General features: G+C 33.5%; 1 protein-coding gene across 1 annotated transcript in view; it reads left to right on the top strand.

The window, feature by feature from the left end:
- Positions 1-818: 818 nt before the first annotated feature.
- Positions 819-17416, top strand: part of LOC106709653 (Kv channel-interacting protein 1) — a 30768-nt gene continuing 14170 nt past the window's right edge. Inside the window, exons 1-2 of the mRNA XM_045685021.1 lie at positions 819-1215; positions 15936-16316. Of these exons, the coding sequence (XP_045540977.1) occupies positions 16161-16316 (156 nt within the window). The 5' untranslated portion in view covers positions 819-1215; positions 15936-16160. The remainder of the gene's footprint in view (positions 1216-15935; positions 16317-17416) is intronic.

Raw genomic sequence — 17416 nt, 5'->3', positions numbered from 1 at the left:
AAAAAAATGATCCACTGAATAAACTATTCTTATACTAGAGATTGTCTCTGATTCTAAAATGTCCATATACCTATATGTGTAATGTGGTAATGAAAGATTTTGTAAAAAAAACATTATGTTTTCAAATTACTAGCTGTCTCGCACGACTCCGTCGCGCGGAATTAGAATGAAAAAAATAAAAAAGTAGCTTACATGTTATTCCAGACTTTGTTCTACATCTGTACCAAATTTCAATAAGTTTTGTTGAGACCCTCTGCAGATAACTTCGAACAAACAACTATCCATTCATCTTAACTTCCGCATTTATATTAGTAAGATAGAAACAATTAAACAGTGGTTACGCATCTGATGGTGTCATTTTTAGAAGTGTCACTATTCAATAAATTTACGTAGAGTAATATTTTCCCATTTCCATTTTAATATGTGTCAAAGTTACAATAATGCTGAGAATTTGCGAACTTACTAAATAAATTGTAACACTCATTGGCTGTCAAACTCGGCTATCGATAAACTGATGTAGAGGGCAGCACTGTGTTACTGCAACTCCCATATTTGTCTACAAATATGCCAATCCTTACGATGAAAATCTTTGTAATATATCTAATACTTACGATCCCATAATTATAATAAAATAAATTACATAAAAATATTATTTTCAAATATGTAACAAAATAAGTAAATTTAATTTGCAGTGTAAAGAAAAATTACAGATATTCCAATGTTTGGCGAACTCTACAAATGTTCAGTTTTCATACAACGTTTCAGGATTGGTCTATATTTGGCCAACGTATAGCTGGACATTTTCAGTGATCGCTCGAGCCCGGGCAGACGCGGTTGTGTGCGAGGCAATATTGATTTATCGTCAACGCCTCTGTACTAAACAAATGTAATACGACGCGAAGCACTTAAAATGTCCTCTTCAATACTGCCATGAATAAACACCGTGCAAATACATCGATCCGGTTACATAAATGCTAATAAAAGTGATAAATATACGTTCAAAATCCCGGACTACTTCTAGGATCTGATTAGAGTGAGAGAGGTGCACGGAAAAAGGATAGGTTGATGAACGGCGCCCACCCGATGTTTTAATAAATTGATAATTTAAAAAAAATGCTACCGAACGATACTTTCCCTCTTTAAAATTAAAAGCTTAAAGAATGTGACAAATCAGTGATTTCTAATTGTTCTTTGACTGCTTGCCCCTGTTTATATGTGAGTATATTTTACATTTATTATGATAATATTAATTTACATATGTAAAATAAAAATATGAAAAGAACAAAAAAAAAAAAGTTTTTTTTACATTTTTGAAAATAGAACAATCATGTAATAATATATGTACGTAAAACAATTGACATTCAATGTTGGCTTAAAGCTCGTAACCATTTTTATTTTTATATGTTTTTTTTTATATCAATAATTATTATATAAGATTTTTTATTAACATTCTCTTAATTATTACGTAAATCATTAACGTTCTATAAATTAATTCATTTATTATTTCTTCATTAATTTTTAAAAATAATATTTTCATTAATTTTAAATGCTTTTTTAATTTACTTGTTTCAATTAATAAAGCAAAAATAAAAGCGATAAAAAGAATCTTTAATACATACGTCTCTAGTGTATAAGCAATAAAAATATAATAGGGATTCTATTACGAAAAAATTATACAACACTAGCGACCCGCCCCGGCTTCGCACGGGTGCAATGCAAAATATACCTACTACAGAATAAATGCACAATTTATTTAAGGTACTTAAATGGATAAGGATTAATGCTGTATTGTTTAAAATCACTTCGTAAAAGAATAAAAATGGTTATGCTGGGTTATCCCTAAGAGATAGACATATACCATCGCGGACTTTTTTGTTGAACTTTTAAAGGTGAACAATACTGTAGTACATTATTTTGGTCTATCTCGTAGGGTTCAGCCAGCGTTTGCAATATAAGCGCAAAAAAACGTGCTTATTTACGACATCACATTAGAAAACTTTAAATTTATCAGTGTTTCTCTACTATATTATGCATTTATTATACATACAAACCTTCCTTAAGAATCACTCTATCTATTAAAAAAAACCGCGTCAAAATCCGTTGCGTAGTTTTAAAGATCTAAGCATACATACGGACATACAGCGAAAGCGACTTTGTTTTATACTATGTATTGATTGATGTATTGATGATGACTAAAGTGGTTTGGTATAATGTTTTAAAGCTGAAATTCACTCATTGGGACTGAGATTAAAGATTTTTTTGTAAGGTGTCGCGTCTGCCTTTTCTTTTAGACTAACTATCAATGGAAAAATAACAATTTTTAGTTTATGAATTTCGGAATTAAAAAAATTATAATATTTATCTACATTCGTGCTCATGATTTTTAGTTAAATTTTTTGACGATTCCTTGCATATTGAGGTCTCAGATTATTAGAAGAGTACCATATTTTATACCCATACCTACTCTATGACAATATAATTAAAATTCTATACAGAACGTGGCTGAAAACAGCTACTTAAATAAAAATGATTGAAATCCTCGTCCCATTACTAAAGGTAGAGTTGTCAAACGACGCTATTCACTCTTATTAATAAGGGATGACTTCTTATCGTGCATCCGGGAACGTTTACAATGTCCCAAACATTTTGAAAAGGTCACAAAATCCCGCGGGATTAGTAAACTCATAACATCAAAAACATTTTTGTGATAAAAATGTAAAGGATTATTTTCAGTGCGGCAGACTATTTTCAGACAATATGTACATAATATACATAATATTGGTTGATACATATCACCTACTGTACCAATTATATCTAAACTTTTCTCCTAGACTCCTTAACTCCTTGTAGACCTCTTTCCTGTTTTTAGGGTTGCTGCCACATTTCTCCTTCTACTTCTGTACCCTCGATATTATTTTCCGCCATCGCAGAATCTTGCGAAAAAACCACCCTTAAAATAATTCTTAGAAGAATACGAATTTAATGCCACCTCATCCTTAAAAATTAATTAAACTATGAAATACACGCACTAAAAGCGCCGGTCGAAGTTCCTGATAGTTTCTATCTCTATGATTAGTTCCAATCCTCACCACAACCACAATTATCAACGCGAAAATGACAAAAATCGAATAGGCACAAAATGCCACGGCTTATAACCTGTCCATTTCATAGAGGTCAGTTAATACATATCACTATACGGACATGAGCACCAAAAATATTGTTCCTATCAGTATACCTCAAGGAGCTACTGTTAAAACATTTCTAAAGTCTATTTTGTTCTCTTTTTTTAGAGTAGGATAAAAAAGATGCTAAAAGTTTTTTTTGTACAAGTGTTTTTGCATATTACATTGCACAATTTATACGATTTAAAAACAAAAATTTTCTTTTTTTAATTTATCCAGCGTACTGTAATAAAATTCCAACGGCCTGTAACAACATGTCTGCTCCTAAAACAATACAACCTCTATGTTTGTTTTGCCTGAATTTATATTAAAACCATCTCTCCATTCCTTACGCATAGAAAACACTGGCTTGAATATTTTAACGAGTGACCCGCCATCACAATAGCCTACATTTTTTAATCAATTGGAATCAAAAAAGTCCGCAAAATGAAAATATGTCATCAAATCATTGACGTCTCCACTCATCTTCAATGTTAGCGTAAATATGTTCTTGGTCAAGCATATTGTCGCACTCGGGAGTCCATCTTCAGGGCGAGTGTTTATTTTGTGATCGTGGTCGCGTACCGTTTCGCACTGAAGATGGACCCCCGACGAATTTCCGAAACTAGTCGGTGCCGTCACCGGACGATCATGAGTTAGCTGTTCTTAATTAATTTATTCTGATACTATGAGGGGAAAATGTTTTTTTATTTTATTGTGGTGGCAAAAAAGTAAGTAGTAACCTAAATTTTCAAAATTGCGACTCGACCGCTACATATAGATCATAGGCATCTGTAGACACAGAAAGAGGTTACTTCCTCTCCCAATGAATGCGTCCCCGCCGCATAATCAAACTCCCTTCCCCGTCCTTTACAAGAATAGGGTGGTAAGGTAATGGGGACTAAAATTAAGTTTCCGGCACCGAAGTAACCATGCAATTTAGTACTTTTATACAATCATATCCAAACATAATCTTTCACCATTAATCATTGAAGCTGCAGTAACTTTTTTAAATATTTAACTACTAGCTGTCACCAGCGACTCCATCCCTGCGGTATTAAAAATAACACTTAATTAGTAGCGTATGTGTCTTTCCAGACTATGTTCTATGTTCTACTCTACTATGTTGAGCTGTTCCGTAGACAAACAAACATCTATCCATCGAAATTTTCGCATTTATAATATTAGTAAGATAAAAACTATTTTAATATTTTCGGCCTTATTTCAAAGCATATTCACCACAATGAATTATAAAGTTGAATGTAGATTAAAAAGTGCAATCAACTTTCTATTCAGAAATTCATTTTAAACATTCTCCTTGGGCAAAGACTTTTTTGACTTGCGGCCATTTAAAATTTTAAGAAAGGTAATGCTACGTTGTACAAGGTTTATGAATGTAGTGATGAGTACTTCTAACAGCGCTTTTCTTTTGTATATTTTGGCGATATGAGTTCGTTTAACACAGTGACCTCTATTAAATGGATAGGTTATACACTGAGGTATTTTGTGCCTATTTGATTTTCGCCATTTTGACGCTGACAGTTGGGTTTGATAGCGGTGGTGAAGATTCGAACTAATAATAGAGATATAATTAATTGTCAGGAACTTCCATAGGCGTGTTTAATTCGGAACGATGTAGAAGCTAATTTCCAAACCTATAATTTTATAGAGATCAGTCGTTTAATACGTCTTTAAACTCTGCCACTTATTTTTGCAACACTTTGCATTTTCATACGAGTAACTATACGTTTTTAAATTTCGTTACAACGTTTTTTTTAACAATAAATATGCAAATAGGCCCCAATACAGCCTGTATTCTGTTCCTTTTAAATATTGAACCTACAATAATTCGCAAGCTGAAATTTGTTAAGAAAGTTCAGAACACAGAAAACTACACAACGTATTCGCATTTGGAAAAAATATATTCAAGGTCATATGGCTCAAAAATCTGTTAATAAAAATATAATAGATTACAATAAACATAACTTCATCCCTTAATTTCATCTATTTTGACCAGAAACGATGTTTTATTTTATGAAAATGTCATAACAATTATGACAACACTGAAGAATTTTACGGACACACTGATGTATACGGCCAAAGGACCTTGAATACAGGTCAGAAATAAATAATAAAAAATAAAATATTACGGACACACTTGTTAGGGCATACTTTGGAATAAAATGTAGCTTCACTTTTGTGCTAATATATATAGGTTATATAACATCTCTATTATCAAGGTTTTATGTTAAAAGAACATTCTAGAATTCATTTATAAATCATTTCTATTGCTTGGATACCTTAAGAATTATGTTTAAAATGGCCAATAAATGTCTTTGCTGATGATAAAGCCTTTTAGAGATAGGAATATGGGGTTTTATTTGACGTTATATAAAAACTAGCTGTCGCCCGAGTTTCCGTCCGCGCGGAATTAAAAAAAAACTTTAAAGGTAGCCAATGTTTTCTTCCAGATTATTTTCTACATCTGTGCCAAATTTCGTCAAGATCCGTTGAGCCATTTCTGAGATACCTTCAAACAAACATCCATCCATCCATCCATTGATTTACCACTAGTGGTAGCTAGTGGTAAATCAATAATCCATCCATCTTAACATTCGTATTTATAATATTGGTAAGAAGTAAGATATGGACGATTACCATGTTCTTGAAGTCTTACGTTGATTCGTTTATTATTCGTTAATTTATGATAAATTAGCCTTTCCGTCTACCACAAAAATACATTATTCTAATATTTTGCCAAGGACATTTTTCGTTCATAGTGTTAAGAAGAAAACCGATACTTTGCTGGTGTATCGGCGCAACACTAGACCTACAAAAATATCAATGCTTACGTCCCCTCACTAAATTTATTTGACACTTTCTTTGGTAACAAAAAGCGCGCCATTCGCTCCAAACGTTTTTAATTAATACTAACTAAAAATAGATAGACAATAATTGCATTAAATAATTCAAATTTCCTATTGAATATATTGTTGTTTAACCAGGTATGGTCGGACAATAGATTATTACATTTTCTACATCCATATGCAAATTTAATTTACTTGCAACATTATGCGTGGCGCTAGTGTGCGGCGGATGTTATTACGTGTCGCTTCCGTATAACATTAAATGTGTTATTGCAGTAAAATTATGAAGTAAAACTATAATTTGATGTTCATTTTCAACGATACAAATAATAACCAATAAGTACTGCTTTACCCGATTGACTCAGGACACAGATGTGTAATATTTTTTCGCACGAATGTATGATTTAAAAAATAAAATTATCACATAAAAATGTATGCATGTTGATTTTATTGCGATCTCTTGGTGGTGCAGGGGAAATTGGAGGGCACCAGACCACGGGGAAGATCGCCCATGAGATTAGAGCGGCTGTAGCTGTCCCCCTGCACGAATGTACAAAAAAGGCAGAGAGTAGGGAGGAGTGGCGGCGCTTAGTACAGTGGGTCACCGATACCTGATGACCACGACCAGTCAGAAAAGACTGCAGCGACGAAGAAGAATTGTTACTCTGTCTTCTTCTATTGACCTAAGTCAGAATGAATAATAATAATAATTGATCTTAAAAGTAGGTAATTTGGTCATGGGGGTCTATGGTAACGGTCCATTTTGTCCATTACTGTATTGATTTTAAGGTTTTTTTTATCAGGCGTATTGGTCTTTGGTCTGCCACAAAGATATTTAGCAGGCAATTGAATTTAAAATATTGTATTTCAAGTGTATATCATGATACAAGCCTTGGCACTGATTCAATAACATACGAGCACATAGATTGTTAGTAGTTTTTTTTATATAGAAATGCACGTTATCTATGTTTTAGGAGAGTATTTTTAACCAAACTGCCACCGAATTTGTTAAAAATAATATTTCTGTAATGTTTCTCTCGTTTTCATATAATAAAGCTAATGATATACGTTATCTGTGGTCATTTAAACCAAAAACAGCGACCAAATTGTTGCGAAGGAAAATAAAAAACGTCATTAACGGCCATTTGCAAAAGACCAGTATTCGAGGCTTTGAAATTATAATGTGCCGTTGTTTAAACTTATTTACTATTTTAATGTTTGTTTAATGGTTTTACGATTATATATGATTTGATTAAATAATCAATAGAAATATAGAGATGGCTTTATATTTAAAATACGTCGAATGTTTGGTACACACGTTCAGTTTTATCTGAACAGTCCGATTATTGAGTTATTCTTTGTTTTGCATTTTAAAACTTACTTTATATATTATATAAGGTTTTAAACAATATTCATAAATATATAACAAGGCACAAAGATACATAATAATATATATAGAGGCATACTAATGTTATAAATGCGAATGTTTAGATGAATGGATGTTTGAGGGTATCTCCGAAACGACTCAATGAATTTTGGGACAGATGTAGAACATAGTCTGAAAGAACGCAGGCTTCTAATTACGTTTTTTTGATTCTGCGCGGACTGAGTAGCGGGCGACAGCTAGCTTTTAATATATTTTATATTTGGCAACAATTGCGTTAAAATTAAAACAGTGGTAGATGCCAGCGACATTATGTATTGCAGGAATAGTCTGGTCAACCAAGTCCACACAGAAGACAGGCGTCAAGTGGAAGCAATTTCGCGTACCAATCTGATGAGTGTGCGTGCTTAAGGCCTTTCCCTTCCCTTCCATGTTCTTATATGGACAGGATAGGGAAGAGTAAAGATTCTGTTACTTCGCATTTTCGGCGAATTCAGGTGGCTGCTTGCTCGTTTGCCATCTTATGACATAAGAATAAGGTTCAAAATCGCTTAAATTTACATGAAAACAAGTGAGTACACAAGTTGTTATGCAAACTATTTTGTATGGAATTCTAGATCGTTTTACGAATTTAGTATTTAGTAGTTTGTAATAGAGTCGACATTAGCGAATCAAATGAAAAGGGTCCATGTTAGGAACAATTTAAACTTCTTAAGACTTAATTATGGCAGAATTAAGATGTTGCCAAAACTGGACCTTCGAATTCGAGAATTTGTCATTGAAAATATCGCTGTTTTTTTTTAATCTGTGGAGAATTGGGAGTGGTCTCGAAAGACTTATACAAAAACCATAGATATGTAACTTATTAGTACATTATAGTAACTACAAAGACGTCAAACTTGTATGGAAAACATTCCATCTAACTTCTTACTAATATAATTAATGCGATTGTTTGGATGGTTGTATGTTTGAAGGTATCTCCAGAACGGATCAACGGATCTCAATTAACTTTGGCATAGACAGTCCGAAAGAACACATAGGCTACTTATTATGTTGTTTGAATTCCACGCGGACGGAGTCGCGGGCGACAGCTAGTCTTCTATAACTATGAAAATGACATATTGAAGAAAATCGAAGTGACTTTGTTTTATTTTATTACTTGTTCGAAAAATTAAATAAAATTGGAAAAAAATGTATGTACGTCAATTTTTTTTGTCGTAAAATGAAATAAAACTTCATGACTCATGTCACACTTTACTTACACAAAGCTTTATTATTAATAATCTATGCATCAGCTTTTCTTAGGTATATTTTTTTTTCGCAAGTTAAAAAGGCTGTCACGTTAAATGTTTGGAGGTCACGTAAAGTCTGCACAATGTCAAATTTATAAAGTATACGCATAGACAAAGGTTGTCTATGAAAAGCGGGATATACTTAGTCCAGCCATAAGTTCTGTTACAAATGAAAATGCATTTTTTTTAAAATGAAGTAATGTAATATTAATAAAATTTGTACCTACATATTTATTAAGGTTTCAGCAAAAAATAAAAAAATAAAACTATGCGAAATGGCCATCTTTAGTTTTTATACAGGCCTTTAATCTGTTTGGCCACGAATCTATGGATTTACGCACTGTATCCAAGGGAAATTTCGCCACTGCTTGCTCCAAAGATTTTTTAAGAGACTCAATGCTGCCGTGTCGTTTAGAGCAGGCCATGTCCTCTAAAACTGACCATAATTTGAAGTCTAAAGTGTTGAGGTCTGGGCTAGATGAGGGCCAGTCTTCAACTCTTATAAAGTCCGGAACGTTGGTTTCAAGCCAGCCTTGGGTAGTTCGTGCCTTGTGACCAGGTGCAGAGTCCTGCTGGAAAGTCCACGGTATATTTTTAATAATTGTATTGCTGAGAGGTTTCACTGCATGATCCAAGACTGTATCTTGATATACATTGGTTGAAGTTTTCACTCCTTTTCCACAAAAATGTAGTTTTGTGACTCCTTGATAAGACACGCCCCACCAAACCATCACTGATGCAGGATGATGACCACGTTTTACCTTTCCGACAACTTGAGCAGCTTCTTTAGGACTGTGAGCGTACACAATATCATTTTGCTTATTGTAGTGTTCTTCAATCGTGAAAATTTTTTCATCGATAAAGAGGATATTTCTGTGCCTTTCTCCTGCGTATCGCGACAGAAGGCGTTTTGATCGATCCACTCTCTTTAATTGTAAATATTGATTTAGGGCATGTCCTGTATATCGGCGATAAGCACCGAGCTTCAGGTCTTGTTTTATAGTACGCGACAGAGTTCTAGCGGGAATCTTCATTTCTCGCGATAAGATTTTTTGCTTCCTAATGGGGTTTCGACGAATTTTGGCTTTAACAGCATTAACAGCCTTTGTAGTTCTAACAAGACGCGGCCGCCCCGATCTTTTCTGGTCTTCGACAGACGAAGTGATGCTGTACCTGTTAATAGTAACGATATACGAACATACAGCTGATACCAAGCTTTTGAAGTGTCTGGAATATGATCGACGGCTCCATACCCACTTTGTGCAAGGCGATCACTGCAATCCTATTTTCTTTAATACCCCATTCCATATTGTAATTTGATAATGAACACAAAAAAATATGTGAAATGGCGCAAAAACGAATTAAGTTTTTAAAATAATATACGTGTTCAAATTTAAAAATAATTATAAAGTTGAAAAAAATAAATGTTTTTATGTAACAGTATTTATGGCCAGACTAGTTAGTTTATTATAATATTGCGTGCTGACATCTTGTTTAAATTCAACGCCTAAACTATGAAAACTGAGAAGCTTAACATAATCTTATTTGTATTGCTTAACTAAAATATTAAATCACTTTTTAAAATGACACAAAGATAAAAGTAATACCAACACAAAATTGCTTCAGTTTTATTTTTTAAAATTTTTAATTCAATTACACAAAATGGAGGATACGCGGTCGCGCGCTTTTTGAAAGCAAAATGGCCGCAAGCTGAGAGCCTTTATACATTTTAAAAGCTTTATACAGGTAAAACTGGGAGAGCGTTTGAGTGTTGTCATGTTGAATACTAAATTAATTTTTCACTTACTGGCCAAATTGTATATTTATGGAAATAGTTAGCCATTTAAAATATTTATAATTAAAACAACAACACAACTTACTATCATAACCATAGGAGACCACAGACTTCGAGCTAATTCAGTTCTAACATAAATCTCTCGCTGCTTCCACATTCAAACATTTACGTGTACATGCTCGTTGGTTTTTTGCTCTTTTATTTACTCAAAGATAAGAAAAGAGAAAACCCAGTTTACGACAGATTTAATATACGTATAGCTACGGCTGTAAACAACCACCGAATACCATAGACAATGTATTTTATCTGTCGGTAAAATAGATTAACAACTTTTGCTAGGCTAGAGCAACATTGAAGTGAGGTGTTAAATTTTGTTTTACAGTTCTGCCAACATAAATTATCCAGAAGCGGACGAGAATGTATATTAAATCAACCCACTTTTTTGTTCCAACGATTCCTAAATTCAGAATTAAAAACTAATTAATGACTCGTTATACAACGTTAACTATTACAATATTAAATTTATTTGCTATAGCTTAATCTATAAAAATTGACCTGAAACTGTTCACAAACAATTTGACGACGTGTTTCGCGCTCGTCGTTTTGGCGCCAAAAGAGTTACGAGCGCGCTCGGACCATCTGTCAAAGTGACAACGAAATATTGCACGAGTGTCGTTCGAAAACTGCTACTTCAATGATATTGTTGGATTTTTGCGATTTCTTTGTGTAGTGACCGATTCTAAAACAATTTTAAAATAGATAAATTATTTTTCTTTTTTAATTATATGGCATTCGGCTTACATAATATTCCTCCCACATATTTCGAATAAACACTTGTATAACAATAGTCTTTTATTTAAACTCGATAAAAATAAATTAAAAAAAGGCCAATGACGCTACTAGGCCGTCAAAACAATACGTTTACAGACTAAACAATTGTATTTGTGTTACGTACGTCGTCTATTTGAGGTTAGGTTGCGCGGGAAATGTTTATTTGTCTTGAGTTAGTGCACATTACGCGTGCCATCTTGATTTACTACGGCTAAAGAAAATAAATTACGATAATAGTTCGAATGTAGCTACAAGGATGTGTTAACATTATTTGTACGTAAAATGCCGTTATTACCTGTTATTATTTGAGATTCTGGTGTAATCATCTTGGCGTTTAGACTTTTAATTCAGATTTATAATGCATAAGTACAACATTGGTTATTACTTTGAGAAACAGATACATGAAAATGTTTTGTAAATTTTAACTCTTGTTGATAAAATAATATGCATCCGTTTGAAATGTGAATTGTGTTTCAAAATTTCTTTAAGAACTCTACTGGGAAGTAGCAAGCAGTGTTCATTGACGGTTGTCTGTGAATAATTTAATGAAGTATTGATTTTGTTGCATACTTAGCTAACGATGTATGTTATGAAGTTGTTGAAAATTTTCTTTTTTGTATTATAAGGTGACAAAATAGAAAGTGGCCAAGTGAATTCGCCGAAATAGCGAAGTGACCGCTGTCCATAGACATCTGCTATTGCAGACGCAGTGTCTACCTTTAATCAACGGAGGAGGATATTTCTCCTTCCTATACGTCCCCTCTTCAGCCAAATTCACTTCCTCTTCCGATCAATTCCTTATAAGTATAGGGTGGGAAGGGAATGTGGACTAAAGTTAGGTCTCTGGCAATGAAACGCGAAATTGCATCGAATTAAATTTAAAAACAAGATAAGAGCTGAAGCTTCAATCCGACAAAGTCTGTTTGTTCAGTCTAAAAATGATGGACTATTTGAAGACTAGATTATGTCCTCCGGCACAACTGGCAAGGCTGGTACAGTTGTCAGTTTTGGTGTCTTCTGTTATTTGTGTTGTACTGATTCAGCGGGATAATGCAGCAAGATGCTATACTGTACTATTGTTAAGTTGAACTATAATTTCACTTTTACCCACCGGGTCAAATAATTCTGTCGTACCTTTTAGTGTTGTGCAAACGTATGTTTTATAGGCGATAACGTGACCTCACGTCACGTCTGATTGTATCTTGATAAGTATTGATCGTTATACATCGTTGGTAATTAACACGAACTAGTGATGTTCTGATACAAAAATATATCGATAGTAATTATGACAAAAAGATTAGCAAATGTTTTCATTCCGCGCATAAAAATATTGAAATTTTTATTTTTGGTCGGCTACTACAAGTTTATTGTTTTTACAGGTGTGTATGTATGTACGCTTTTACGATTATTACTTATGTGGATTTTTATGTATGTTCGTTTCATTGTAAATAAAAAAGTTAAAAATAAATTTTGAAGTGCGAAGGTTCTTTCGTTTCGTTGTCTGCATAATAAAGTTAGCGATACTGTCCATCTTGCTTCATTTCATTAATATGTAACTAGTAGTTTTCGATGGAACGAGCAAGCGGTCACCTCAGTTCGCTGAAATAGCGAAGCGACCTTTAATCGACGGAGGAGGGGACGCACAGTTGATTTCCCCTTTCTATGCGTCACTTCCTTTCCATAAGTATCAAGTATACACTCATTCAGTATTATCACAGATTTGTGCTATCGTGGTATTGTTTATCGATATTTGTGTATTAAGTACATCACTAAACAACTGTTTATAGTCAAAAGCCTCTGCGCGTCATGTTATGCGGAAGTTGTTTTTTTTATAATCTTCCGGTCGACCTACTGTGTACAATGTAATAAACCCTCATTAGACGCCATCCTTCAAATATTAGAAGAAGATTTTCGCATTTTGATTTAAAACAGACCACGATTTAGTACTAATTTGAAAGTCACTAAGATCTAGCAATGAAGTTGTAATTTTGTTTGCAAGGTGTTGTGAAAAAATCTAAAAGTTCCTCGCTTAAATTGATAACTACAAACGTAACCTAAGTACTTCTAATCTTCTATCAAATCAATATTGACAAATTATCCTAAAAAATAACAACACACACGAAAAAGGTTTGTAATGTCTTTCCCCCATTCTACTTATAAAAGTCCGCAATGACATTTATACAATATAAACAACAAAATAATTTTTTTCTGTTTTACATTGCCACCTAGTAAAAAATACAGCGTAAAATCGGAAATTTCGTATCGAACGTGTTTATTGACAAAGTAACGTGTTTTACTGATTTACTAAAGAAATTTCGATAAAAATTAACATTAGTCAGGTTTATTGGATGACCAAAATGCTTATGCCATGTTGTATTACTAGAGAACAACACAATTGGCTAATAAAACGGGGCGTCAAAGCGTAGTTTTGTCTGTTAGTTTTGCATAGAAATGATCCAACATTTGCATATATATGTTGCCGAAATTTAGGTCATAGGATTTGGGTGAGCATTTTCAATATGTGTTATATTTGGTTTTGGATAGTATAAGCAATAAAATAACAGATAAAATAGCGCTATTTTACATTTCTGTTCAAAACGAATTGTCACTGGCTGGCTATAATTAAATGTTCCGGTTTTTTATTTTAATTTTAAAACTGGTAGGTAATTAAAAATGTTAAAAAAAAAAACATGTAATAACATCTTTTCTTTTGAACATAAATCATAATTAGGTTAAACAAAGACTAGTTTTGTTCTAAAATGTTTCAATTATTTTCTGACAGGTTGTTTTTTTAATTTTTTTTTTCTGCCAGACCTCGCTTAATGTAGTAGACTTCATATTACTACAAATTGACATTTTGAAAATTAAATTAAATTCTTTTACGGATCAAAGTTAACTTTTCGAAACGAAATTATAATTTAAGAAAAAACGTGTGTTATAAAAAGCCGAATAATCTAAAATATTATAAAAATATACAGGTCTTAAGTTAGGTTAAGTCAAGAGGTTTTGTTATTATCTTGAGGGGATGAAAAGTGTCAAGTGATTGTTATAAAATGCTTGGATAAGCAAAAACTATAATATTGGAATATATTCTTACAAGAGGACATCTTGAATTAAATTAAATTTAGATATCACAGAGATATTTGGGGTAAATTTGAAACAGTAAAAGGAAGTAAAGGAACCTTAGTTAATTTCTAGATGTAGACCCATTTAATAATAGCCATAACATTAGAGTTTTAGTAATAAAGCTTCTTCCATTTGACCGCATACAACGAAGAGCGATTCGAATCGTCGTCGAGTTCTTACTGATCGGCTCGACAATCTGGCGTTGCGAAGGGACATTAGTTCCCTCTGCATTTTTTACCACATCTACCACGGGCAGTGCTCAGAAGAATTATTTGGAACAATTCCTGTCGCCGAGTTCCGTCACCGGACGACACGACAGACCGCCAAGTTCCATCCATACCATCTCGATGGCTCGATCCCCAACCGTGCGGTTTCGCGTAGCTTTCTACCGCGTACTGCCGCGTTGTGAAATGGTCTGTCCTCGGCGGTATTTCCAAACCGCTACGACTTAGGGTCCTTCAAGAAGCGAGCGTATCACCATCTCAAAGGCCGGCATCGTATCTGAGATTCCTCTGGTATTGCAGATGTCCATGGGCGTCGATGAACACCTTGGTGTTCCCGCTGTTCGTTTGCCCCCTTCTCTTATAGAAAATAAATAAATAAATGCTACAATCTAAACCCGAAAGCAAAGAGCATGTGTGGATTATGAGTGCATGTATGAATGTGGAATGAGAAAGGTATGCTAGGAGTACGTCAATCCGTCATTTCTGCATACCACTGTAAGTTACGAGCGTGAGTTATTTTCTAAACCATTACGAATGTACGGAATACGATTAAAAAGCAAACATCTTACGAAATGAAAATTAACAATTTTAACTTTTACGACCGTGTAATTAAAAAGTATTTAAAAATCTAATTTGTGTTAATGTACAAACACCTATCTTGTAAAATATTATTATTCAAAGATGGTGTAAAATTTTTAACGATGTGTCAAATGCCAAAATTATCACCGGGCGTTACCGTGGCGGGATCGTTTGGCGCCAAACCTGCGCAAAGCATGATGGCGGCCGGCCAAATACCGCGCGATTTGACGCTTCAATTGAATTAGTTTACATAGAATTAATATTATCATTGATGGGTGAAAATATTTTCTTAAAATTACACTTAGTCTTTCTTCCGCTTCCAAAAATGTTACTATTGGATTCCTAGTATTGATCTAGTTCAATAGCTCGAAGGCGTATAAATTAAAAAATATTCACAACTTCTTTTTACTAGTTAAAAAATATTCCAGATTAAAAATCTCCTTGCAATGTATTACAGATGGTTTATTTTCCAATTATATTTCTCTTGTTATACTAATTTAATAGACAGTGTTACCAAACTAAAATATTTAAGTTTTGAATTGAAATTGAATCAGCAAACGCTAATCTGACACCTAAGATATAATCCAGACCAAGCTCTTGAAGTCTTATTTTTTCTTTACAGCTCGTTAAATACTTGAACATTGATTTAAACATTTATTTTTATCTCTTGTTTCAGATTCTGATTCCTGCCTTTTAGCCATCCATGTAACATTCATAATACAAATGAAGTAATCTCCCGCCAAAAATCTATGGCCTCGAACTGTCAAATTGAAGTGTTAATACAACGCGCCAAAATATTAACACAGATTAAAAATAAGCGTCAGTGATAAATGTGGATTAGAAATAGTGTTGTTATATAATGTTGTGATTAATAGTGTTGCGCTAAAAATAATAAGTTACGATGGCCACTCCTCCGGAATCACCAGTCGAAGAACATGCGTACGAACTAGAACCTAGCAGGACGCCGAAACCGATACCCGTTGCATTGGAAGAGTTATGCAGACAGACAAAATTTTCAAAACAAGAAATCAGAGTTATGTATAGAGGTTTTAAAACGGTGAGTGAGTTCTGTGAAAATCTAGAATATGCATGAATATTTGAGGCCTCGCCGGCGTTAGGGAGACCTAGATTTGCTGCATTTCCTGTTGCCTTGGCGTCGATGTTGGCTTCGTAACTTTACAGATAGTGTGTTCACCTTGAAATTATTTAAAAGGGAATTTCTTTATCTGCTTCACCATTGAGGTAAAATATATATAAATATTTAATAGTAAAAAATACTTACATTCTCGTTCCTTAGACTATTAAAAAAATGGTCTACGGTTTAAACACTTTAATTTTGATATTTTGAAAATGAAATCTTACTAATATTATAAATGCAAATGTTTGTATGGATGGCTTAATGGATCTCATAGAAATTTGGCATAGATGTAGATCATAGTCTGGAAGAACACATAGGCTACTTATTATGTTTTTTATTAATTCCGCGCGTATGGTCGTGGGCGACAGCTAGTTATAAAATAAAGCTAACACACTGATTAGGTAATAAAAACAAGTTTTTGGGAACCAAGAAATGGTGTAACGTTTTAATTTTGGAAATCTGGCTGACTGTAATCGCTAGATGGCGTTTGTGTAGCGAGGTAAGCGGTCGTTTGACATCGGAGCTGGCACTGACGACGAGTGCCACTCAGAAATGATGAGTGTGGTACAATTTATAAGCGATAAACGAGTTTACCTTTTTATTTAAAATTAGTAATTGAGAAAATTAAAAAAAAAAGAAAACATATGACTTACTTTTAAAGAAAAATAAGTATCTTATATTGCCATATTATGTAAGACAGGCATAAATTTTTTAATAGATATTATTTCAGTTCTACTGAACTTGAGTAGAAGTCAAACATATAAAGTTTTGAAAATTCGAATAAAAAATAAATTTAAGATAAAGTTTCAGTAAAATAATTTCGACGAATTCAGCGTTTCACCAATCACTATTCATTTAAGATTATCAGCTTTAAGCTTCTTCGAAGTATACTTTACATTGGCAACTCAGCGAACTATGATATTGTTGTTAATGTCTCGCTTGTCATTCAGAACTTGTACCAAACACATTACTCGCCAGGGCTCCATGAGGCCTTGCGTAACAAGTGTCGGGAAGTGACG

This window comes from Papilio machaon, chromosome 28 (assembly GCF_912999745.1).
Source record: "Papilio machaon chromosome 28, ilPapMach1.1, whole genome shotgun sequence".
Lineage (NCBI taxonomy): Eukaryota > Metazoa > Arthropoda > Insecta > Lepidoptera > Papilionidae > Papilio > Papilio machaon.
The sequence above is the reverse complement of the archived record's forward strand: the minus strand, read 5'-3'. Positions and strand labels throughout refer to the sequence as shown.